General features: G+C 36.1%; 1 protein-coding gene across 1 annotated transcript; it reads right to left on the minus strand.

Annotated features, from left to right (window-relative positions):
- Window positions 1–545: 545 nt before the first annotated feature.
- Window positions 546–2,793, minus strand: LOC131048392 (O-fucosyltransferase 23). The gene has a single exon (XM_057982341.2). It carries the CDS (start codon window positions 2,475–2,477, stop codon window positions 1,161–1,163), a length of 1,317 nt encoding a protein of 438 aa, XP_057838324.2. The 5' UTR covers window positions 2,478–2,793; the 3' UTR covers window positions 546–1,160.
- Window positions 2,794–26,740: the final 23,947 nt, after the last annotated feature.

Below are 26,740 nucleotides of genomic sequence, written 5' to 3' on the forward strand. Positions count from 1 at the left end.
AAAGTTAACCCAATTCAAAAATTTGAACTTGAGCCCTCATTATTCATGGATTGGCACTTAAGAATGAAATGATTCAACAACTCAGAAGGAAATAATAATACAATAATGTAAGCCTCCTTTCAATTATGTCATACCCTGTCGGAAAAGCTGAACTGAAAGCAGAGGTTGGGCTTCTTTTTACTTCTGCAACATCTAGATTCTAGATTTTTTCCCTGTATAATCCTTAAAATAGGAATTTTGAAGATACTGATGTGCTGAGTGGCAGACTTTGGATTTATCATACAAAATAGCATACAGGTACAGGTGGCTTTTCACAAGTCATATACAGGTGGCTTCCCGGATCGGTGGTTGTAAATGCATCCCCACTTTTAAATCAATCAGATTGATCTAAGTTATCCCCATTTAATGGCTGTTGTGATCGATAACTGCATTTCAATGGGGTATGAGGGTTTGCTATTTTGGGCAGTTTGTTAAAAGAAAAAACAATTCCTCAAAAGATTAACAGAACATGTAACTCTGTAAAGCAAGCTTAACTGCATGAGACAAGGATAAATGCTGGCCTCCAATTTTTTTCATATACTAGAGATAAATACTGGTCTACATACTATTAATACAATACAAATTATTTTGAGATAGAAAATTGAACCGGATAGATTATATTGATTGCATATTCTCATCTGCAAAACCCCATAATCCTACCAAGTTCCTGTCAAGAAAACTTGCCTTCGTTCATACCCAATTTAATGGAATTAAGTATTTCAGAGTGCTTGACAGCTGATTCCAACTCTTGTTATCTTCTTTTTCAGTCCCCCAAAAGTCAGAAAGGTATTGTTGGTACCAATGGCAGAATTCAAGATAAAATATATAAACAGCAAAATTACAGAGACACCCCTTCCAAGATTTTACAAGATGTGCCCGTTCAGATGGGGGTTTTGCACCCGGCGTGCAATACCCATTATTGGGGCAGCTTTGAACAGAATGTCACTTCTCTGTTACAAAATAGTCAATTCAATCTTTACAGACAGCTGATAAGAAAGCCATCTTCTTCAAAAACTCATTAAAGCACATACCAGAGCTTCAAATTACCCTGCTTGTGGAAAAAGTGGCACCCATTAGCAGAGACTCAAATTTCCCCAAGAGAAAGTCTCAAGAAACTCACATTAAATGCAGGAAACCTGGTTAGATCCATAACTGATAGCCTCCAAGCTCAAATCAGACATATTGGTCGCCCATCTCTCAGGTCCTCCTCCATGGCCCTCTATATTATAAGCATAAGTGCCTTCACAGCCATTCACACCCTCACCCCTCTTTCTTCTCACAGTCCTCTGCAAGGCTATGAGGCTTGAAAATGTAGAAAAGCTATTTCCCACAAACACGTCAGCCCGGAGGCAAACTTCATAATCAATTGCAGACTGCATTAAATAAGGATACTTAGCATAGCCACTGGCAACTCCAAGCTTTTTCTTCTCATATGGAACCAAATCATGGCTCCACCCCTCCAGCAAAGTCCCGTCCTCCAAAAGAGCATCCGCCACAGCCAAATAAACAACAGACGGCTTCTCCAGCCCAGGAATCTTCGCAACCCGGCGCATAATCTCTTCCTTTCCGCTACAAATTCTCAGATCCTCGCCATTCCTAACTTTAGCCCGGGTCTCTAGCTTCTTACAGTGAATCATCCAGTCCTTCTCAATTCTCATATGCACAGCAACATATTTGCCCGAAGGATTCCCAGCCCCTCTGAGCTTCTCCACAACTCTGGAAGCCTCAACAGACAATTCGTCCACCAAATCAAGACATTCAAAGACTGTAGCATACTCATTTACAGACCAGTGGTCATGCCAGAGAAAAGGGTGTTTTCCTTCCAATTTAATAACACCATGCCGGTCAATCTCCGGGTTTCGAACACATTCATCAAGCTGAGCCAAATCCTTACCAGCACTCCACCGCCGGCCGTTCCCCTTCCGCACAACAAAAGCTTCCCCTGGATTCGAACCGCGTGCGATTTGAACAAAACCACGGCAGCGAGAATTAAACCGGTCCAAAGAAAATACTTCATCAAAAAAAACTGACTGCAGCAGGTCTGAGTCCTTGTAAAACAAAGAAGCGCTCAGATTAGGCATGAGCAAAGTCCTGTTCAATTTCCTCGCCGTAAGAGCAGCTCTGGCCAGAGCAATCTTCTGATTGTTGAGCCCCCATACAATCTGCGGCACCTCCACAAATTTATCACTCCGAACACCCCCTGTACCAGCCCTTTCCCTTTCTTCAACATCCCCCTGCAAAACCAAATTCAAAGCAAATGCAGGGTGGAAAAAACGCCGGCCTTCCTGCAACTTTGTCAACAATGGCGTCGTCAAAATTCTGGTCAGCAGAACACAGAAAAGCAACAGAACGCATCTGTAAAGCTTCAAACTAATCTGCTGGCGTTTCATGAAGCCTTTATTACTGCAAAAAAACTCTTCTTCCTTCGCCATATGCATCTATGTCAATTGAAGAAAGTTAAGCAGACATTGAAGGAAGTTAAACAGACCACTCAGTCCACCATTTTTGTAGCGGAATTCTCGAAGCTCCGGTTCAGTGATGGAGAATTAATGGCGGCCAAATTTTTGGAGTTCACGATTGGTTAAGTAATCGTTTGGCGATTACGCTAAATGAGTGCGAATTCTAATTGCATTCGGTGCGCATTTTGATGAAGAAGAAGCCCCACCATTTTTGTTTCGAGGCCGTCCAGCTGGGTGGAGAAATATATTTCGTTTGGTTTGTCGATTACCTTCCTTAGAATTTTTTTGTGGGCATACAAGGAATGTCGTGATTAATCTGAAAGAACCAACGTGTCACTTGAATAAAAACTTGCAGTACTTACGTGTGCAAAAAGTAGATACCACAAGAATTTAAGAAAAAAGTTCAATGGGCGGACTAGTTTCTCTCATCTAGGCTTTTCTAGATAAGGGTCGTTTTGAGGTACAGGGACTATTTTTTTTTCTAATCAATTATTAATTATTAAATTTAATGTCATGGGTCATATATTTATTTTTTCCGTCTAGGCTTTTAATAAAGTATCATTTTAGAATATAAATTTATTTTATTTTGTTGTTTTTAAAAAAGTTGGGAGGGTTGTGGTCAAGTGGTCTTTAGGTTAGAGATCAAAGTATAAATCAAATGGCATCTTAGTGTGAGTAGGTGTATTAAAGAAGTATATTTTTTTCCTAAGGAGTGTTAATTAAATTCAATGTAATGGGTCATTTATTTTTTCCATCTTGGCTTTTAATAAAGTATCATTTTGGAATATAGATTTAGTTTATTTTATTGATTTTTTCAAAGTTGAAGGAATTGTAATAGAGTGATTCTTATGTTGGAGGTTAAGGTATAAATCTAGTGGCATCTTAATGTCAATAGGTGTGTTGAAGAAATATTATTGTTTTAGTTAATTAATAGAATGGTAGTCCCACAAGTGATATTGGTGATGCACACTAGGAGAAAGGACCCAGTGGTTGAGCGCATTCCAATGGTTGTGATAGCATTTGTTGATTTAATGTTCACACTTGTTGATTCAATGCCCAATATTTTTGACAACATTGAATCAATAGTTGTGAGTTTAAAGTTGTTATTGATGATGATGACTACCCATAATTGAATGAAATGTATCCCTTGATCTAAAAAGCAATGAATCATGTGACACCACATCAACACATAAGTATTGGTCTCACTTTTGCACAAATATTATCTCACTTTTTTTTGGGTTGTTTTGGACACCTTGGTAAAAAGCATGTTGATATGGCATCATATTTGATGATGTGGCCTTAAAACCTTAGTTATAAGCAGGGGACTCATCAAGTAAGTTGTAAAAAAATTTGAAACTTCCTCGTAGGATTTTGAGAAGTGCAAAATTAGGGTGCTCAAATACTAGGTCCTCTCCCTTAGAAGGATTGAAAGAAAGTGAGGAGTAGTTGCCCTATAGGTAAAAGGAAATCACTAAGAGAGTGCTTTGTAGATACCTAAATCCGCCATACCTAGCCATACTTGATTTCATCTTGTCATAACAATTAATTAAATAAATATTTATTATTTGTTTATTTTATTTATCCATCACCTTTATTCCACCTTTTTTAAAGCCATTAATTAAATAAATATTTATTAGTTATCTAATTTATCCATCACCTTTATCTAATTAAATAAATATTTATCTAATTTATCTAAGTGTTAATTAAATTCAATGTAATGGATCATTTATTTTTTCCACCTACACTTTTAATAAAGTACTATTTTGGAATATAAACTTATTAAATTGGTTTTTTTAAGTTGAAAGAGTTGTGGTCAAATGGTTCTTATGTTGGATACCAAGGTATAAATCTAGTCGCATCTTAGTGTCAATAGGGGTGTTGAAGAGGTAGTCTTACTTTAGTTGATTAATAGAAGGTAGTTCCACAAGTGGTATTGGTGATGCACACTAGAGGGATGGAAAAAAAGTGAGAAGTAGTTGTCTTATAAGAGGAGATCAACAAGAAAGTGTTTTGTAGACACCTAAATATGTCCATTAACCACACTTGGTCTCACCTTCTTCTAGTTATTAATTAATAAATATTTATTATTTTCTTAATTAATTTACCCATTATCTTTTCCCACCTTCTTCTAATTCATTAATTAAATAAATATTATTATTTATCTAATATATCCATCACCTTTATTTTCAAAAATCTTATCTACTCTTAATTATATGTATTTTCGTACATTTATTTAGTTTTCACTTTATTCTTATAATTGATGTTTTTGTGAGTTTAGATATTCTTTCATATTTTTTGAAAGATTGCGAGACAATGATTTACAAGGATTATGATGTCTTGTTGATTGCTCGCATTGAAATACAATTGAAGATCTTTGATACCCCTCATCAAATATTAAAAAAAAAATTATGAGAAAAATTATATGTATATTGTCATAGTTTACCTTGCAAATGATATCTCTTAGTGTCTTTTACATAGATTTTTTTAGATATAGGTATGCTAGTTTACCCATCACCTTTATCCCACCTTCTTCTGATTAATTAATCAAATAAATATTATTCTTTATCTAATTTATCCATCAATTTTATCTCACCTTGTTTTGAGACATTAATTAAATAAATATTTATTATTTATTTAATTAATTTATTCGTCACCTTAATTCCACCTTGTTCTAAACCATTAATTAAATAAATACTTATTATTTATTTATCTATTTAACATCTCCTACCTTAATAAACAATTAAGTCTACTCTTACCCCCAAATCCTCCAACTAAATTAATTAATTATTTTTAATTGATTTAGGCTAATTAATCTCCACCACCTATTCTTTCAATAGTTAATTCAACTTTGTCCCTCAATCCTTGTCCATTTAATATCAGTCATTGAATTTATTCACAAAGATCACAATTCAAAATTATCATCATTTGACAAAGTATCTCTCCCACCTTTATCCTCTCACATGTGAAAGGATGCAAGAGTCAAACTAGATTTGCATCTTAGCCCTCTATTTCATACTACATCTCCAAATCTCAACCATTTACATAAGGATATACCCTAGATCAAATCATTAATATAAGCATTATCCCTTAATTGACACTTGTCACATGACTACAAATTTGATCCAAAGGCCTAATCCTCAATTAAGTTTAGCCCTATCCATTAACCAATCTATCTTGACCCTTAATTTTCCTCTTGAAAATACTATAAATGGGAGGCCTCTCATCCTATTTGGCAATGTCCAATTTTTAACCACTCTCCATACATCAAAGGAGAAAATTAAGTGGAGCTAGGGTGTACTCTACTTCAACTCTATCTAAAGAGAAATAAATATTTTAGGTAACTTAGGTATTATTTGTTTTTGGTAGTATCTTCTATGTTATAGCTTTAATATTTTTCTTTTCTTTTCTCCATGTTTAAGCTAAAGTAACATGTGGTAGTAATGCTTCAATTGATTGGCAAAGTGATGGTCTCATAAGTGATGTTTGTGATGTACATTAGAGGGAAGGAGGATAAAGGACTTGCAATTGCCTTGTAGGATGAGATTAATGATGAAGTGTTCAAGTTAAAGGAGCATGTTGGAGGAGGATGTCCTACAAGAAGGGTTAGCAAGTGAGGTGTTCAAGATGAAAGAGCATGTTGAAGGATTAGAAGAAAGTAATATTCAAGCCATATGAGAGTAAGAAGGAGTTGGTGGTAAAAATGAGGAGTGATTGTTTGTAGGAAGAGATAGGAGGTGTAGAGTTCAAGATGAAGTATTTTGGGTAAGATAATTTTAAATCCATTGGTATTATCATTAAAAGAGTATTAGATAGAGTAGTATCATCATATGGGGTGGGGATCCCTATCACCAAAACATATACTTTGAAACAAAAACAAAAAATTCTTATGTGTAATATAAGTAATTCAATAATATGCATACACTTTAACACAATTAATCTAAACTAGTTTAATGGTAATATTTTAGGGCTAATGTATGTTAAAACTAAACTCTAAGCTTCAAATTAAAGACAATGGATGGGGCACTTAGCTCTATAATCAAAGAGTGGTTTCCTTGTTTGACAATTATAAAATCCATGATGTTTCAAGATTTTTTTATTTTTTATTTATAATGGATAGTTCATAAATCACCTTTAAATCACATCTTCACTATGTAGGTTGTTTGTAGTTATAGAAATGTCTTTCACCGACAAAAATGATTGTAACTTTTCTTTCTATGTTGTGTGATTCATCTTTACTTATTTTGATATTTATTTAGACTATTGTATTTATAAATACCTTGGAATAGTTTTCATTGTGTCACTAAGGGACATGCTCTCCTAAGTTTTTGAATAAGGGAAAATAAGTTTTGATGGGCCACTGAAACCCATTACAACCAAAAGATCAAAAGATGAACATTAAAGCGCAACAACACGCAAAGGACAACACCTAAGAAAAGGATAGCTAGCGAGTAAAAACGCCAGCAAACTAGAGATAGCTAACAAAAATAAAAAAGGACCAACAGAGAGAGCCCAAATTCAGGTTAAGTTCTAAAGCATCTCAACTGCTTCCAACTCCAGTTGTTCCATATTATCAGTCGCTCGCTTGATTTCCTTAATTTCCTTTCTTTGGCTTTGCATCTTTCTGGTGCTCGCACGCGTTCTTCTCCCAAGCCCAGTCTCCTTATCCTCTGGGGTTTCTTCCTTCACTTCATTGTTGCTCGTCGAAGCCTTGTCCCCATGATCATTCTCAAGCTTGTTGATAAGAGCCTTCATACTAGCTGAGGCGGCCTTAAGAATCTTATGAATTTTCTCACCAATCTTTTTGAGTGTCTTCTCAACTCCTTCAAGTCTTTTTTCAGTGGCCCCTACTTTGTTCTCCAAGATAAGAAAGCTCTTTCGATTAGCATTGATGATCTGCTCTGTATTATTAATATGTTTGGTGAGCTCACTGATACAATCAAGGAGGGAGTTGAATTTACTTGAGCCTAAAGCTTCTAAAGTCTCAATTTTTCCAACTTGCTAGGCTTGCTTGGTTTTAATGCCAGTAATTTCCTTTTGCATCCAGAGGAGTACCTTTTTGAAGCTATCCATGTCATTATTGATGCAGAGGTCAATATCCAAGTGATGATCTTCCTCGGTCTTGTCACCAACAGACTCAAGATTCACCTCAAGACCCACCTCCCTGACATTAGAGCTTTGAGCTTCTTTCACGGTCGTGTCCTCCCCCATCAGTCCCTTATCCTTAGAGTTAGTCGTGACAGGCGACCAATTCTTGGTTCCCACGTCCTTAATTTTAGGAGTCTTCCTTTTCTACTTCTAGTCTAAAAGGATTTTGACCTCCTCGCTTTAAGTATCCATGTCATTATCAGTCTTCTTATTCTCATCATACCAACTATCCTCATCGTCCCCTCTCTGCTTCCTTTTGGCCGACCCTTTATTCTATTGCCCCTGCTCTGTTTTTCTTTTTTTCCTGCTTGACCCAACAATTTGGGGATCATCCTTTGCCTCAGTTTTCATATCATAGCCTTCTCCTTCCTCATCATCAGAGTCATCAAGATCCTCTTCCGACTCAGAAACCTCAGCTATATTCAGATGGACGGTAGTGTTCTTGATGTGATTATACAGAATCACCATCAAACCTTCATGCATTGTTAGGTTGGTATTGGGGTTGGATATTGCATCCTTGATCCCAGTATTTAGGGTGTAGAAAAGATAGTATGGGATGAAAATTTTGTCTTTATACCAAAAGTGGTTTAGAATGACAAAATGGTAGTTGTAAACCCTAGTATATCTACCATCAAGAGTGATAAATTCCATAATAGCAAGAAAAATCCTTCGCCAAATTAACTTAATTACCTTTGGCGAGTAGTAGGTATGGCTGCCCTTCACCAATCTGGCTTTCTCCTCCTCATCCTTCAAAAATTTCTTCACAGCAGCGTCTAAAATATTCTTGTCCCTATAGAACTTGATGTCGTCTATCAGAAGACCCGTTGCCTCAATGATCATATTTTCAGTCACCTTGACCTTCCTGTTGCCTATGGTTAATGTGCCTTTATTCTAGCCCTTCTTGAAAATTCTCGTAATTTCGGGTCGTTTCTCCTACATTCGCTCCATGAAATCAGTCATCTTGGCCACTTGAAGTACCGCCCAGACCTGTGGATGGTTCCTCTATTTTTCAATAGTGGTAGCCTCCATTCTCTTGTGATTTCCCCCATAATGTTATTGATATCTATCGACTGTAAATTCTTGCAATTACTGTGAAAAACCACAATAATTCTGTGGGAATTTCTAATACTTTTGTTCGATAGGGGAAAAAAACACCCATAAAGCATGCAGAGTGATCCTGCAATAATTATTGTACCTCCTTCTCGGCTAACATTCTCTCCTAAGTTAGCCTATGAAAATGTGTATTAAAAATTGAAGGAACACTCAACAAACATGCACATACTTCTAGAATGGTCACACATATCCATATTCCTTTTATTTCAACAATTAGAGTGTTTTAATGTGAATGATATGTGGATGAATATTAGATTAAGATATATTTCTAAAATAAATGCATTTAAATACAAGGACATGTAGCAATAAATCACACAAAATTATTATTTGTTATCCCTTGTTAAGAAATGAATGGATAGGACCTATCTAGAACTTGAATTTGAGATCTCAACAAGATTACAATTACAAAAATGACTTGAGATATAAAAAAGGCCAAAGAAAAGTAGATAGTGAGTACATGAAATATATGTGCATGCATTTTTATGTGGATAAGGTGAGGATAGGATGTGGGATTTGGAAAGGGACTTAACTTTCATAAATACTAAACCATTTATCAATCTTTGAAGGTATTAAGGCACTCTCTTCAAAATGGATATTAAACTAAATGGAAAATAAAACTAGTATACACAAATTTTACCATTGCATCTTGCCCCTACTTTGAGTTGCATGTGAATCATACAATGATTGTGCATCTTAAAGTATGTAGCACTCACAAATATACACATAAAGTAAATATTCTAATATAAAAAAACATTTTATGGTTGTCTAGATAAAGTAATGGATCATGCAAGATGTATTATCATATATATTTTCCCTTTGTAATAAAACAACATGCACAAGAAAGGAACATAATAGGAAATATACTAAAAAAAGTTGATAATAATTGAGAATGGCAAGCCGCTTCAAGGGGGGAAACTCCAATTTTCTCAAATGAGAACATAGTTTACAATGTGATGGTAATAAAATCACCTCTAGATCCTATATACACCTACCTATGTCATGACTACCACCCAAGCCAACTTAGATGCATAAACATAACACATGTACGATGATACCTAAGTAAGACTATAATAAATTGATATAATTTAATTAAGATTTAAGCTAGCCACAAGTTGACTACCCATAACCTTTTGCATAATATAGGATTAAGGGTGTAGCATGTCCCCCCTCTTCAAAGAAGATTTGTTATTAGCACTAATCAACTATGGATTCTTTTGCACAAAATCCTCATTCTCCCACATAACATCTTCAATTGGATATCTCTTATATTTTATTAAATACTACATGATTTCCCTTGACCACAACCTTTTGGCATGTATTCAAATGACTCCCTCAAGATCTAAAACTATTTTTATTTCCTCATCAAAATTTGTTAATTGATTTTGTGCTACTTTATTTTCTAGTAACCTTCTTCAAGCATGAAAAATGAAAAAATTGATGTATTTTTATAGGTAACTCCAAATTATATGCTATATTAGTTTTACAATACCTTATAAGAACAATAGTAATCAAGTGAAATCTTGTTTATTTTTTGCAATTATTTTAGAGATATTTTCTTATATGGATATAACTGCACAAAGATCCAATCTCTCGGTTCAAAAGTTCTCACTTTACAATGTTGATTAACTTACTTCATTCTATGCTATGTTATTATTAGTTTCTCTTCAAGACTAGATAATTCCTCTTGCTAATGTTGAATGTGTTATTCAATTCTTTGAACCTTTGATTGTACCTATAATGAAGAGGTTATTGATGGTGGGTGGCACCCATATAGTGCCAAAAATGGAAACATCTTGGAATAAGTATGGAAAAAGTGTTATACTACCATTTTACAAGTGGTAATCATTGCACCCATATCTCTTATTTATATGAATAAAAATATTGAAAGTACTCTTTGAAGCATTTGTTGATCACCATAGTCTATCCATCAAATCATAGATGATATGATGAGCTACAAAAAAGTTGACTGATCAAACATGAAAATAATTCAATCCAAAAATGAGATCATGATCATTTACTATAAATTATTTTTTCTTCAATTGGTAAAACCAATGATGAAATCCATAGATACATCCTTCCATCTTTGATGTGCTATAGATATATGCCACATAAGATTTAGAGTCTTAATTTTATCCCTTTTAATTTATTGACATATCATGAATTTTGTTTAAAAAAATGAACATCCCATTTTAACCCCTCCCATAATAAATATTTCTTGATTTTATGATGAGTTTTCAAGAACCTAGATTGACCACCTACTAGAGATACATTTAATTCTACCAACTCCTTAAACTTAAGGGTTGAATTCCTGCATAGGTACAACATTTCCTTGCACCATAAAGCATTTCCTTTCCATGAAAATTTCTATGACACACTTGAATCTTATTGGAGTTTCTCATTAAGAGTTTGAGTATTTATTTCCTTCTTGCCCCATTCACCTAGTCTACTTGTAATATGGAAATGGTGTACAATGGTGAGTCTTTAGGTTCATTCCTCCTTAATAGATCATTAGCCACAATATTCTCCTTGTCTTTCTTATGTATGATATCAAAGTCACATCTTAGAATCTTTGTAACCCATTTTTGTTGATCTTTACATGAAAACCTATATTCTAAGAAATATATCATACTATCATGATCTTTCTTTACCTTAAATTATTTTTCCATTAGATAAGCTCTCCATTATTTGACTACAAGAAAGATAACCAAATTTTTTTTCTCATTAACGAGCTTAAAAAATTTCTTACTTTTGAGTTGCTAGCTCTTAAATTCTCTGTGTATTCCTTATTTTATGAGTACTAATATTATGTCATGTCCTGAATCATCACATTCCATAATAACTATTTTTTAAAATCATGGGTAGATAGGACTAGATTTATGCACATGGATTCCTTTACTTGTTCAAATACCTTTGTACTTAGGTCACATTCCATGGGAAGGAATATTTCTTCAACAAAGTTGTGAGAGCTTATGTGATGCTACCATAATTATTTACAAATTAGTGATAATAACTTGTAATCCCTAAGAAACGTCATACATTTTTTAGGGTCATGGGAATTTTACACTCAACTATCGCTTCAATCTTATGAGGGTCCACCTTAACACCCTCATGTGACACATTATGACCAATGTGCTCCAATTCTTTGACTCTAAACACACACTTGGATAACTCAACATACAATTGGTGCTACTCAAAATTGTCCAAAACTTTATTTACATGCTACAAGTGTTCCTCTTAATTTTTAATATGTATTAAGACATCATAAAGAAGACTAAAATATTTTTTTATAAAAATGGCCTAAAGATAGAGTTTGTCAAGTTGTGAAATATTGATGCTTCATTTGTGAGACCAAAGCGCATTACCAAAAGTTTCAATAGACCCTCATGGGGTTTAAAAGTTATCTTATGTACATCCTCATATCTAATTTAGATTTGATGATAACTAAAACAAAAATTAAATTTTATAATTTATAGATTACATTATTAAACTCATCTAACAAACCACCAATTACTGGTGTAGACACATAGATTTGTCTATTGATTAAATGAATATTAAATATTTATTTAATGACTAATATTCCTCTATTAATTAAATGGACATTTAATTAATTCATCTTAGCTTATTATGCTATTCTAGTTAAATAAATTTCATCAATTTATTTAATTACTAACTATAATATAAGTTATTAAATAAATATAATATATTTAATATTCACTCATTTCCTCCCATTTAAATAAATTTAACATTTATTTAACAATCATAAATCCCCAAATCAAAAATTTATTTAAAAATCATAAATCCCAAAATCAAATCCCCTTTTAAATGAATCAATATTTATTTAAAAATAACTCATCCACTTGCATTCTCCTACAAATGCAAGTTGCATATTTAAATAGATTTTTTTTAAATAAATCATATTTATCCACACCCACCTCTTTCTAGATTTTTCTAGACTCTTCTAATCCCCTTCTAGATTCTTCTAGCCCCTTCTAATTTAGCCTAATCCCTCTTCTAATCATTTGCAAAATCCTAATCCACGATTAACCCTCAACCCCTCATCTCAACCATTTAAGACACTTACAAAGTCATAAATGCTTCCTTTCTTCAACACTCCAACCCACATGGGTCTTGACCCTTTAGTCAAGACTTAACCATGGGTAAACTTTGCACAAGAGTTTACCCATTGGATAATAACCTTACCCTTGGATAAAAGATTTATCCAATAACCCAACCCACATGAGGTTACCCTCATGTATTCTCGGGCATTAAATGCTCCTTCCCTCTCCTCTCAAGGCATCTCATGTTGACACTTGTCATCATGGGATTGGGTTGAAAACCATCACATGGATCATGAATCAGGCAATCTTGGCCCTCCACAAACTAGATCAATCTTGACCATTCAATCTTCTATTTTGCCTATAAATAGAACCCTTCTCCTCAAGCAAAGGAGGAAGCATTAGAGCATTGCTATTATAGTGGAACTTGCATAGATAATTAGAGCTTTATCATAGCATCTTGCATAGATAATTAGAGCTTTATCATAGCATCATTATTTACATTTGAATAGCATTTGTTTATCATTTATAACCATCTTGAATCTCCATATGGAATCCATGGCTAGTGCTAAATGTTAAGAGCTTCATTCATTTGGAACTTGGAGAGGGGAGAAACAAGGGAGAAGCATCATAAGGCATCATGGAGGCATCTTAGGAAGGCTCTTCATGTTTCTTTCTTTGTTAAAGCTTCGTTTATCTTTTTAAAAATCTCCTTTGATATGTTTTGAAATGGGTTTTAGTTCATTTGGTTATGGTTTTTGGTTGGAACTAACATACTAATGTTGAGCTTTGTTTGTGCCTTGTACCCATTTCTATCAGCATCATTTGGTGAACCCGATGTGAATCCAACACTTAAAACTTAAAAATTTGCCTAACCTTTTGAAAATTTGTAGGTTCTTATGCGTAGACTGTGTTTTAGCGCCTTTGTCGCCCGGAATAACACTTTTGTCATGCGTTTTAGTGCTTTCATTGTGCGGTTTAGCGTCCTATTCCTAGTCTGCTAGGTTTTAGTATTAGCACTTTTGTTCATTTTTATAGCGCTTTTGATCTATTGTAGCACTTTTGTCCTTTTTTGTAGTGCTTTTAGTTTAGAATAGCGCTTTTTTTCTCTATTGGCACTTTTGTAACCTACACTATTTTAGCACATTTGTATCAGAAAGAGGACTACTTTTGTAACCTCAAGGCACATTTTTAGGATTGTAAGCCCACCATGTGCACTAAATTTTTGACTATTTTAGTTGCAGGTTTTCTAACTTGTTGTGCATATTTTGGAAGGAGTTAGTTAAAACATTTTTTGTTTTTTCTTTCTTTGATTTTAAAACAAATCTTTCTTGTTTTTCACAAAGGGGCTAAAAAGAACTTTCACACTTTCATTTGGTGCACCTAAAATAAACCTCATTTTTCATTTTGGTTCATAAAAAGAACTTAATCTTTCTTGTTTTTCACAAAGGGATTAAAACAAACATCATTTCCATTTGGTGCACCTAAAATAAACCTCATTTTTTATTTTGGTGCATAAAAAGAACTTAATCTTTCTTGTTTTTCACAAACGGATTAAAACAAACATCATTTCATTTGGTGCACCTAAAATAAACCTCATTTTTCATTTTGGTGCATAAAAAGAACTGAATATTTCTTGTTTTTCACAAAGGGATTAAAAAGAACTCACATTTCCATTTGGTGCACATAAAACAAAACCTCATTTTTCAAACTTGGTGCATAACAAAGAACTTCACATTTAATTTTTGACTCCAAAAAGCTACACAAGTTTGTTTTGTTGACCAAGTTTTCCTCAAAATAGTTCAAATCATTGCTATCTTGGATAAAATAAACACCATGTCTTTTCAATCAAAATTTCCAAGTAGTATTTAGACAACATTGCGATATTGGTTAAAAACAAAGAGTGTCTTTTTGTGAATCGAAGGTGATAGGTATATGCTCTCCCCTTATTGGGTGATCAAAAATCCAAACTCACCATTTTACTTGGTTTCTTTTATTTTCGCAAATAAGATAAATCCTTTAGTGGGCCTGCCCTCCTGAGAAGCCCATAAGGTCAATGAGAGGGGAACGACCTAAGTGGGGAATGGCTAAATGCCAAGTATTTCAACCCACTATAATCAAATGTGGATGTGATGAAAATCATGTTCAACGGTTTTTCTCAGCGATTAGCCTTCACCAAGTGTCTTTGAGATATGTAAAGCCTTTGTTCTAAAGGTTGGGAAGCCTCTCGAGGGAGTTTATCATTGAAGACCGAATGAAATCCTGATTAAAAACTTTAGAAGTAGAAACCTCGCCAAGTCAATTAGCCAAACATTTGTAATATCATAGTGCAAGGGTGGGGAAGAATCCGCCCCCCAAGACACTCACCATATATCTCCCAAGAAAATGATCCAATTGAGGAGCAATTATCTTTCGTTCAAATTCTGGACAAAGGTAGAAAAAACAAGTGCACCTTAGGGTGTGACAGGGTTATTTGAGCTGACAGAGTATCAATTATGGGCTAGTGATATTAGGAATGACCTTTTTGAAAATAGTAGAGTCTATCTGATTTGTCTTTTGTTTGTTCAAAACCTATGAAAACAAAAAGAAAAAGGATTTGACAATATCCTTGAATGGATTTGAAAATATCCTAAACATACATCAACAATTATCAAGAGAAAATTTATATGTGCTTGTGTGCTTGCTGTGTCTTCTTGTCAAAGAAATCATAAACCATTTGAAACAAGTTACATCCCCACAAAGATCTAAAAAACAAACAAAAGCAAACATTCTTGAAAGAGCCATTAATGCTTCATGTTTGGAAATCTCTCAAATACGCCAAGAAATCAATTTATCAAAAAACCAAAAAGAAACAAAGTGAAAAGAAAATCCAAAAGAGAAGAAGTTTCTTGTACAAAAATCGTAAGTTGTTGTTAAAAACACCACACCTTAATCCATCGATATCACAATTTTAGTCACGGTTTTTCCAAGGACTTTGAATTAGAACCACATGCATCCCAAGCTTTCTTTCAAAGAAGAGATTTTTCATATCATCACAATCACGGTCAATGCATTCATCCATCATACATTCCACAACCCGCAATCACCTATTAGAGATTCAAAGTTTACATCTTCCATATTTCATCTTTCAAAATCATATCTTCCATATATTTTTCATCTCATCCTTTCCATAAATCATTTCAAATTCACATTTCCAAATTCACATACCTTCCATAATCATATTTCAAATTCACCATCTTTCATAAATCATTCATTTTCCATAAATCATTTCAAATTCGCATTTCCAAATTCACATACCTTCCATAATCATATTTCAAATTCAACCATCTTTCATAAATCATTTAAAAAAACAATTTCCAAATTCACATACCTTCCATAATCATATTTCAAATTCACCATCTTTCATAGTTCATTCTCTAAATCTTCCATATTCCACAATCAAATATTCGATTTTTTAATCTTTCATATTTTATAGGTCATTCTCTAAATCTTTCCATATTTCATAATCAAATATTTCATTTTTTTATCTTCACTCATCAACATTTCAATTCATTTTCTAAATTCACACATCTTCCATACTTCATCTTTTCAAATCATTTTCTCAATTCACAAAACCTTCAATATTTTATCTTCTTAAATCTTTTTTCCATCTTCAACTTATTAAAACTTATAGCCACCTCATAGACATTCCAAGGTTTCACATTCACATTCCAACAATATCAAAATTCCATTCCTCTCAACATACAAAGGTTTTGTCTTTAGTTATTTTGGGGATATTGCTAAGTATATCAACCAAAATACTATCTTGTTTGTTTCTACATCTAGGATCAATCATCCTAAGGGGCATTACTAAGTATCTAGATAGGTTAAAACTAGTTCATGAGTGCATCCTCTCATTACTAGGTAGTTTGGGATTGTAACAAAACAAACCTTACTACACCTCATCTTACAATTGTTGAAGCACCAAGCAAGGAATTCTGCAAAGGACTTTGTTGATACCCAACCTTTTGTAAAAGAGATCACTCATCCATAAAAAATTCAACATCCACTCTTGGAATCATAAGAAGGGGATCAAACACACACTCTTCCACTTTCACGAATGCGCACTTCAAACATGGCTAGGACTAGGTCTTTGAGTCAGAGGCAAACTCAAAATTAAATATGGGAAGAAGAAGAAGAAGAAGAGGCCATTAACCCCTTTTCAAGAAGAGGAGACCCAAACACCCCTACACAAGCACAAATAGAAGAAGCAACTAGTAATCCCAGATTTAACAGACTTTTTGAGGAAATTCTTAAGGGCAATGTTGATGCTCATTTTCTAAAACTTGCTTAAGAAGGAGCGAAAATTCCCGTAGACTTTGATGTATCATGACTTAAGGATATACCAACACAAGCCCAACATAGCCATCAGCAAGAACAAAATCAAGATGACAGGAGGGCAAGGAATACCTACAACTATGATGATAACTATCAACAAGGAAACATCTTGCCCCCTCCTACAGAAATGGATATGCTGAGAGTACAGATGCAAGACCTCACCCAACAAGTACACTCAGGAAGGTCACAAAAGTAATGTGCTCTCGAAGATATGTGTCCATATCCATTTGATAGAAACATATACTTGCCTCCTTTCCCACACAACTTTGAAACCCTGAAGTTTGATAAATGCAAGGGAAAGGGAGACACTAGAGATCATGTGCGAGAATTTTATTCCACCTGCTTAGAGGTTGCATATAAGGACATATATTTAATGTGCTCTTTTCCCCAAAGTTTGGGAGGCTCATCCATGGAATGGTTCTCATGCCTACCCGATGGGATCAGGACCTTTGAGGACCTAGTACAAAAATTTATCACTCATCATGCGCATAATATAGAACGAGATGTCTCCATGACTGATCTCTGCAATACAAAACAAAAGAATGGTGATCTATTCTCAACATTCTTACAAAGATGGAGACACCTTTCTAGTAGACATTCCTTCCCCATTCCTGAAGAACAATTAGTTGAAATTTTTATTTCAAACTTAAATGAGGAAATGGAATTCTACTTAGGCATCAAATGTTTAGACACTTTCAAAGACGTGATAGCCCAAGGACTTAAAATTGAGAAAGCCCTTATCAAAAAGGGACTTGTCAAAATATACCACAACAATAAGGAGGGTCCACAACCAACCTACAACAGTGACGAACCCAAGTTTTGGGCCAAGAACAAAAACATTGTTAACAATGGAGTTGTAGATGCACAAACTGTCAAAATCGCCCAACCCATCGCCAAAATCATAGGGAAAGAATATAATCACAAAAACCCTAATACCAATCAACGTAATCCCCAAAACAATCAAGGAAATCAAATTCCTAACATGCAACAAGAGGCACCTAAAAACAAGTACCCGACCTACAAACCCAATCACACATACACACCCTTGGGAGAACCTCTTGAAAAGATATCACAACAACTCATATCTTCTGATCTCATCACATTGCCAAAAACATCACACTATGAACCCCAGATTAAACCTTCATGGTGGAGAGATAATGAGTATTGTGAATTTCATAAAGGAAAAGGACACAAAACAAACAACTGCCATCGGTTAAAAGATATCATTCAAGACCTTGTTGATTGAGGTGATATCGAAGTAGATGGTCACAATACAAAAACTTCCAATATAGATCATACCATATTAAAAAATCCACCCACAATATGAGAAAGGAGGTCCCTCCCAGCAAGGTAAGAACCAAGATAACACAACGAACTATACACGCACACCATATACCTATATCGTCAACAACCTTTACGATGCCAATGAACAAGTTGCAACCATTACAATCAAAGGTAAGGATCCCGCGTGTAACGTTGTTACTCATCATAGCAAGATTATTGTACAAGAAGTACCATCTAGAGCAGCATATGTGCCCAAGTATTATAACCTTGTGGACCAATTGGATAAGATGCCAACACTCATTTCTATACTAGAGATTTTGCACCTATCACCCTCACATAAAACCATCTTAGACCAAGATCTCCAAAAAGTGTCAATTCCATCCAACCTCAATACAGATCAATTTCAAGCCATGGTTGGAAGTCTCAAATCATCACCATGTCTCACTTTTGTTGAGAATGACGGCACGTCCTTTCAACAACCGCATAATGCCCCTCTCCACACTGAGGGATTCATACATAAGCACAAAATCAAGTGAGTCTTGATTGACAATAAAGTTGGCCTTAACATATGTACTTTACAGTTAATCACGACATTGGGATATGCAGAGGATGCAGTAGATGCCAAAAAGAAGATCACCGCCAAGGCCTATGATGATGCAAAATGCTACTCTAAAGGGTGTGTTACTCTACCAGTCAGGGTAGGACCTATGGTGAAGAATGTGGTTTGCAAAGTCCTAGAGCTCCCTCTTCCATATTATTTCCTATTAGGTAGACCATCGATTCGTGTCATTCAAGAAGTCCCATCTACTTACCATCAATGCGTCAAGTTTCCACATAACGAAGTAGAGATTACTATCCTCGGTGATACCAACCCATTCACCTTTTACAATAATATAAGGCATCAACTTGATATCACAGTCCCTAGCAACAGAGAAGCCACCACCTCATCCTCTTACATCCACCCAACAAATATCACCAGTCCACCAATCCCTACACCCAAATAGGAAAAGCTGAAAATGAAAGTAAAGGATGAGGGCCCGAGAGAGTATAATATTAGTCATCTTTTCTATGTTGGCCAACTGCCCCTCTCACTTAGGACCCATGGAAAACCACAAAGTTCACTCAAGCCACTTGTTGCAGCCAACACTACTACACTTGATGGATTCATCCCAGGCAGATCACATGAACAGGAAACTATTGATGAAGACTTGACAAGATGGATCTACAGAGACCCTTTCGATACAAATAAACAATAGATGAGGATTCCTACATAGAGGTATGGTAAAGGATTTACCCTAATGAAAAAGATGGGATATGATGACCATAGTGCATCAGGATCCCATAAACAAGGTGTACAAGAACCATTGCAACCGTTGCTACAACCACAAGATACAACTGGACTCGGATTCAACCCTGGTTGAGGAGGCTCTTCTAAGCTCGGGATTCTAAACAAACAAAAGCAAACCACTTTCAAGTTCACCCCTTCCAGAAGAAGAATAATATCCATTGCAAATCAACCTATAAGATCCAAAAAATCCAATCATGAAAGAACTTCTCAATTACAATCTCTACATATAGCAAGTAAGAAGAGGAGTTATGTTTCCTGCCAAATTATCACTCCTAGGATAATTTATCTGCTTTATTCATCCAAGCAACATCAAAAACCTCGTCAAATAAAACCCTTGCAACAATTGTCGACAAACCTTTCACATCGGCAAACATCCCTATAACATACAGTGACAAAGTTCTACCAAGTGATTCTGAGATGGATTCACATGAATACGAATCACGTTCTTTAGCTTCACATGAATCTAAAGAGGATTCTATTGGTCCTCTTGTAGATAAAAGCATTGAAGGAGAGACATGGATCAAAACCTTTTGGGATTTCGATACTGAAGATACTTCAAGAAAAGATAGGTCACCTCCCGAGCCTAATAACGAAGAGAATAGTACTGACGATGACCTTAATTCCTCCATACTTATCCTAATCGGTGTATCCTATGAACTTAACATGATTGATGAAGTAATGCCAATTATTCACCCCGAACTCATTGATTGGAGCCATCAAAATTCCCCACACCTTGACACCTTCCAAAATGATGATGCAATCATATACTTTCTTGAATTACGAGATGACATACCAAGCGGGGATCACAAATCTGGGTATGCTATTGAACTTAATAGTGCGGCTTACCTTGGAGAGAATGCCAAACCTTTCAGTCGCAAAAATATTACAATCAAAATAGGATCCTCAAGTGAAAACCACACTATGGCACTTGTGGAGACCAAAAGAGTAAAAACAAAGGATTTATCCAAAGGTGAAAACCTCTCTGAGGTGCCAGAGGATGGAAGGTTTGACATTCTCCGCTTTAGCACTAATCAAGAGAGATCGTCTATTCTCATCGAAGAAACAAAGGAAGTCAATCTGGGGGCACCAGAAAATCTGCACATACTACATCTAGCAGAATCACTGACTCTAGCGAAAAATCTTGCTTTTATAGAGTTCTTTCAAAAGAGACAAATCAATTTTGCATGGTCCTATGCAGATATGCTAGGACTAGATCCAAACTTGTAATGCATTACTTGATAGTAACAGAAGGAGCCAAACCAGTAACACAAAAACTAAGAAAAATGCATCCTCAAATTGCACTCTTAGTAAAAGCTAAACTCAAGAAGCTATAAGATGTGGGTTTTATTAAACCCATTGATTATGCAGAATGGATCTCCAAGCTTGTACTAGTGGCAAAACCAACTGGGGGCATCTGTATCTATACAAATTTTAGAGATCTAAACAAGGCATGTTCTAAAGATGACTTTTCATTACCCAACATTGATATGATCGTAGACCTCACAGTAGGACATGCCATGCTATCACTTATGGATTGCTTTTCAGGATACAACCAGATAAATTTTGCTCCAGAGGATCAACATAAAACAAATTTTACATGCCCATGGGGTACATATTGTTGGAATGTAATGTCATTCGGTCTGAAGAATGCAAGCGCCACATATCAAAGGGTGATGACTACTATCTTCCACGACATGATGCATACAGTAATGGAAGATTATGTGGATGATTTTGTAGCTAAATTATCAACAAGAGAGGGACACCTCGTTGTATTGGACAAAATTTTCACCTGATTGGAGCAATATAATGTACGCCTAATCCAAAGAAGTGTGTCTTTGGAGTAACCTCTGGGAAGCTCCTAGGATACATTGGCTCAACTAAAAGATTGAGGTTGATCCCACAAAGGTCAAAGCGATCATGGAAATACGACCTCCTAGGAACATCAGTCAGTTGAGAACATTACAAGGGAGGCTACAGTCAATCTGTTGCTTCATCACACAATTGGCTAATAAATGTCATCCCTTCACACATCTGCTTCATAAGAATGTTTGTTTCAAATGGGAAGAGAATTGCCAACAAGCATTCCAGCAGTTAAAGGACTACCTAATGATGTCGCCACTATTGGCACCACCATCTCCAGACAAGCCATTATTGTTATACATATCAGCTACAACTACGACCTTAGGAGTCCTACTAACACAACATAATGCAAAAGGCAAAGAATGTGCAATATACTACATTTCCAAAACACTGGTAGGGTATGAACTCAATTATACCCCTATTGAACAAGCTTGTCTAGCTGTGATTTTAGCAGCCACCAAATTGAGGTATTACATGCTATCACACAAGATACAACTCATTTCCAAGATAGATGCACTCAAGTACCTACTTAGTAAAGTAGCGCTAACAGACCATTTGGAAAAGTGGGTTATGCTCCTTAGCGAATTTGACATAGAATATGTAGACCGAAAAGAAATCAAAGGGAAATTTATTGCAGATCAATTGGCTGAAGCACCACTCATAGGAGACCATCCGCTCATCTCAAATTTTCCAGAGGAAATATTCACAGTCATGCCCGCACAACAATGGAAGTTATATTTTGATGGGTCTTACACTCGGCATGGTTCATGAGCTGACATTCTTTTTATCACACCTCAAGGTGATAGAATTCCAAAGTCATATTGGCTCACATTCCCATGCACGAACAACATAGAAGAGTGTGAAGCCTTAATCACATGACTAAGAATGGTCGTACAATAGAACTTAAAGGAGCTATAAGTCTATGGTGATTCACAACTGGTAATTTGACAGATCAATGATGAATACCAAACTAAGAATGATAAGCTCATGCCTTATAAAAAACTAGTTGATAGCTTCAAAGAATTATTCACAACTATCACTTTTGGGCAGATTCCTCGAGATTAGAACCGAGCTGCAGATGCAATGGCTACCATAGCCTCTCTCCTCGATCTTCCATAGAACTCAACACGATACAAGTTCTTAGTAGAACAACTTTGGATCCCCGCTTATGATATCCCAGAATCCGAGATGGTATGTCAACTCATCGGTCCCGATTCCCCATCGTATAGTGAGTTTTACACTTACCTACGTGATCAAATCCTTCCACCAAACCAATCAAACAACCAACGAAAAACCTTCATACGCCAATCCGCCTGATACACTATCATTGCCGAAACCCTATATCGACAAAGTCTCAATGCTACTATCCTCTAATGTTTAGAGCAAGGTGAGGTGACCACAACTTTAGAAGAAGTACATGAAGGTATCTGTGGGGCTCATTCAACTGGCCCTTCATTGGCTAAAAAGATGATGAGGACATGATACTATTGGCCCTCCATGGAAAAAGATTCCTACTATTATGTCAGAAAGTGCAAAAACTACCAAGTTCATGGAGATCTGATACATGTACCAATGCAAGAACTGCAACTCATCGCAACACCATGGCCCTTTTGTCAGTGGGGACTAGACCTTGTGGGTAAAATCCATCCATCTTCCTCCAATGGTTATAACTTCATCATTACCGCCTGTAAAGCGGAAAAATCGAACCCTAGTTGTTCTCCCCTCCCCAACTCCAAGGAGGGAGAAGGGAGAGTCACTAGGGTTGATGGTTTTCACTTAGGGGAGACTTTACATTCAAAAGAGGGGTTGAAACCCATAAGATCCAATCCCATGCAATGCAAGATTGGATTCTAAATGAGTTTCAAGGGTTAAGACATCAAGGATACCCTCTTTTGTAAAGAATATAGATAGAAAGATTGAACTAGGAATGCATGTAAAGTAGGAAAGATTCACTTATAAACAGAGATAGGGATATGGGATGAAGCTGCGGACCTGGAATTGGCAGTAAAATGTCGAGACAGTGTTGTTCTGCAAATTTGAGCAAAAGCTGACGAGACGATGGCGCCCGGCGTGCACACGGTCCTCCGAAAAATCCACGAAATGAAGGGGGATCTGTTCGTCTCTGCACAAGGATTCTAGATCTTCAATTACAGCCGCGTACCTGCAACCTTGTTGTAAGAATGTTTGTATTCTTACATGCGAAGGTGTAATGTATGTTGTATTTTGTATGTTGTAAGTGATCTCCTCTTCAATGGTTGAATCCTTGTCTTGAATGCAACACCTAGCCTTGAATGGAGACTTAGAATGCTCAATTGCTTGAAGGAATGCTTGAATGCTTGAATGTTTGAATGTTTGAATATCGCTTCCGCCTTTTGCACACATATGTCCTCCTCCCTTTCTAGGAGAGGAAAAGTAGTTTATATACTTGTCAATTAGGGCTGATAGACTGATTTTCCCGACCTTAGGCCGACCAGGAAACATTATTTTCCCATTTGCAAACTTAAAGACCCGATGCCCACAAGAGACCAGGCCCAAAATAGGGCCAGGGACCAGGGCACTGGGCGCCATGGTCCTACCTCTCGGGACAGCAGGGTGCAAGGAGGGATCAAGCCAGGGTGCAGAAAAATGCAGTTTTTGGTGTTGTAAACAGGTTTTGGGGTCTCCATTTAGGTTCAATGTTGCGCCGCCATCGTGAAGACCCAAATGCAGTCGAAATTGCAAGTGTCACAATTTTAGGACGCTACATTTAGCCCCCACTTTAGCAGGAGTATAAGCGTACGCTCATACTTCTGGTAAAGTACAAGGAAACAACATTGAAAAACTTTCACCACGTCAAGGAGGCAAGATACACCAAGCCCCCAGTGGACTAAGGATCTTATGACTTCGATTGACAAAGTAAAAGGGAAGATCACGAGGGAGAACCATGACTGTCAGTAGTAAGGTTCCCTCACTATGAGTCATGCAAGAAAGCTATCAAAAATTTTCAAGGCAAAGCTAAATTTGTCAAGAAATTTTCAAGTATCTTGAAAAGATATGAACGAGATGTATGCCCCCCTACGTTAAAGCGATCACACATGCCTCATCGGGGGTGATTGCTTTAAGGTAGTGATACATATAAGAAATGAGAAAGGAGCACGTTATCACAAGGATTTAGCCCCCAAGTGTGAGATAAGCCCAAGGATAATAGACACAAAACACAAAGCACAAGGTGACTTCGCTTTCCTTGGGGTCAGTATGCTGTATGATAATTCATGTATATCATATGTATGTATGCATAATTGTTCTTCATTCCCCAATCAAGGAAGGTCACCAAGAAGAAGGGAACACATGTGTCTTTTGAGTCAACATGAGAGAGACCAAAAGAGATCTCAATGTTTTGCATCGTCCTCAAGTAGACAACACTAAGGACAACAAATAGAAGAATGAGAATAACACATAGAAGAAGTAACAAAAGAGATCAAGAGAGGAGGAGAGAGTCTGCTATGCTAATGAAACTAGTCTAGCACGTCATCCACCCCCCGATCTTGCTGATCAATATTTCGGGAAGGCAGGAAACACGCTAGAGGAGGAACATCCAACACAGCAGATGGAGCTATCACAAGATCCAAACAAGGGCTATGTTCATGTTCTGAGCCACGTTGTTCTTGTCTAGGAGCTAGGATAAGTGTTTTAGAAAATTCATTAGATAAATGGTTATCAACATCAACATATTCATACTCACTATCAGAATGAATAGGAGTAACATTTTCATCATGAATAACATTTTCATCTATATCATCATCAAGATTTATAAAAATAGGATCTTTAACTCGCACAAGATCAAGACCATCATGCATCTTATGTTTAGGAGACTTCGGCTCAATCGTCGGCTGAGGAGAAAATGGAATAATACTGGCTGAATGTGTTTTTGGGGATTGCAAAGTTTGAGAAGCAGCTGCCTGAGCTCTAAGATGACGCTTTCATCGGCGTTCACGTGCAGAACGATTTCGTCGAGTCTTAGTAGGAAGTTGAGAAGATTGAGGAGGAGGAATGTTCTCATCCTTATCACTTGGGTGTTTAGGTTGTGGTCTCTTAGGTTGAACAATAGGAGAAGAGGAAGGTCTCTTCTCTCCATAAGAGGAAGGAGGAGGAACTGCTCCATATAAGGGAGGAATACTTGGTTTAGGAAGGAGACGAAGTCCATCATGACGAGGAGGGATAGGTCTACTTTTAGGAAGTTTATTAGATATAGGCATAATCACATTCATAGGAATGGGTTGGGAATCTTCTTGAGGAAAGACATTAGTTTTATCTTTCAAAGGAAGAACTTCCTTCTCAAGAATGATAGGAATGTCAAGTTTGGGTGTTCTAGGTTTACTTAGAGATAGGATCATATCTTTTTTCCACTTTTGATAAGATTTGAAAAGATGATCACTTCGCGGAGGAAGAGATTGGAATTGTTTAGGCCAAAAATAATCAATAGGAACGCTAGAAGTTCTTTCAGCTGGTTTAAAGAGACTATGATTGACAGTAACAACTTCACCATTATGGGGAAATTTCAAACACTTGTGAATAGGAGAAGCAATAGCTTTCATGGAAGATAGCCAAGGATAGCCTAGCTTCACACGAAATTGTTCGGATGATGAAATAATAGCAAAGTCCACATCAAGGGATTTGTTATGGACCTCAATAGGTAATGTAATAGAGCCAATTGCAGGAGAAGAAAATGCATCAAATAGTTTCACAACCACATTTGTTTCATCATAGATCACTTGATTCAATTGCAAAGTAAAAAGAAATTCTTCAGTAATGATATTAACCATACAAGAAGGATCAATAAGCACTCCACGGCAAGGTGTATTCTTGACTTTTGCAACTATATATAAAGGACCATCAGGTGCCCTGATAGTTTCACTGGAATCAAATGTGATGGAAAGTTCTTTAGGGATTTTCTGCTGCTCTACAAAGTTAATCACATTCAGAGTCATAGACACAAGATCATCAGGTGAGACAGAGGAATCATTAGTATCAATCACATTAGAGGTATGAGAAGGCAATGGATCAGTAAAAATCTTAAGATT

Source organism: Cryptomeria japonica, chromosome 8 (assembly GCF_030272615.1).
Source record: "Cryptomeria japonica chromosome 8, Sugi_1.0, whole genome shotgun sequence".
NCBI classification, from domain to species: Eukaryota; Viridiplantae; Streptophyta; class Pinopsida; order Cupressales; family Cupressaceae; genus Cryptomeria; species Cryptomeria japonica.

Bases quoted from the DNA above. Each gene is read 5' to 3' on its own strand.
- LOC131048392 (XM_057982341.2), bottom strand. From the start codon at position 2,477: ATGCATATGGCGAAGGAAGAAGAGTTTTTTTGCAGTAATAAAGGCTTC.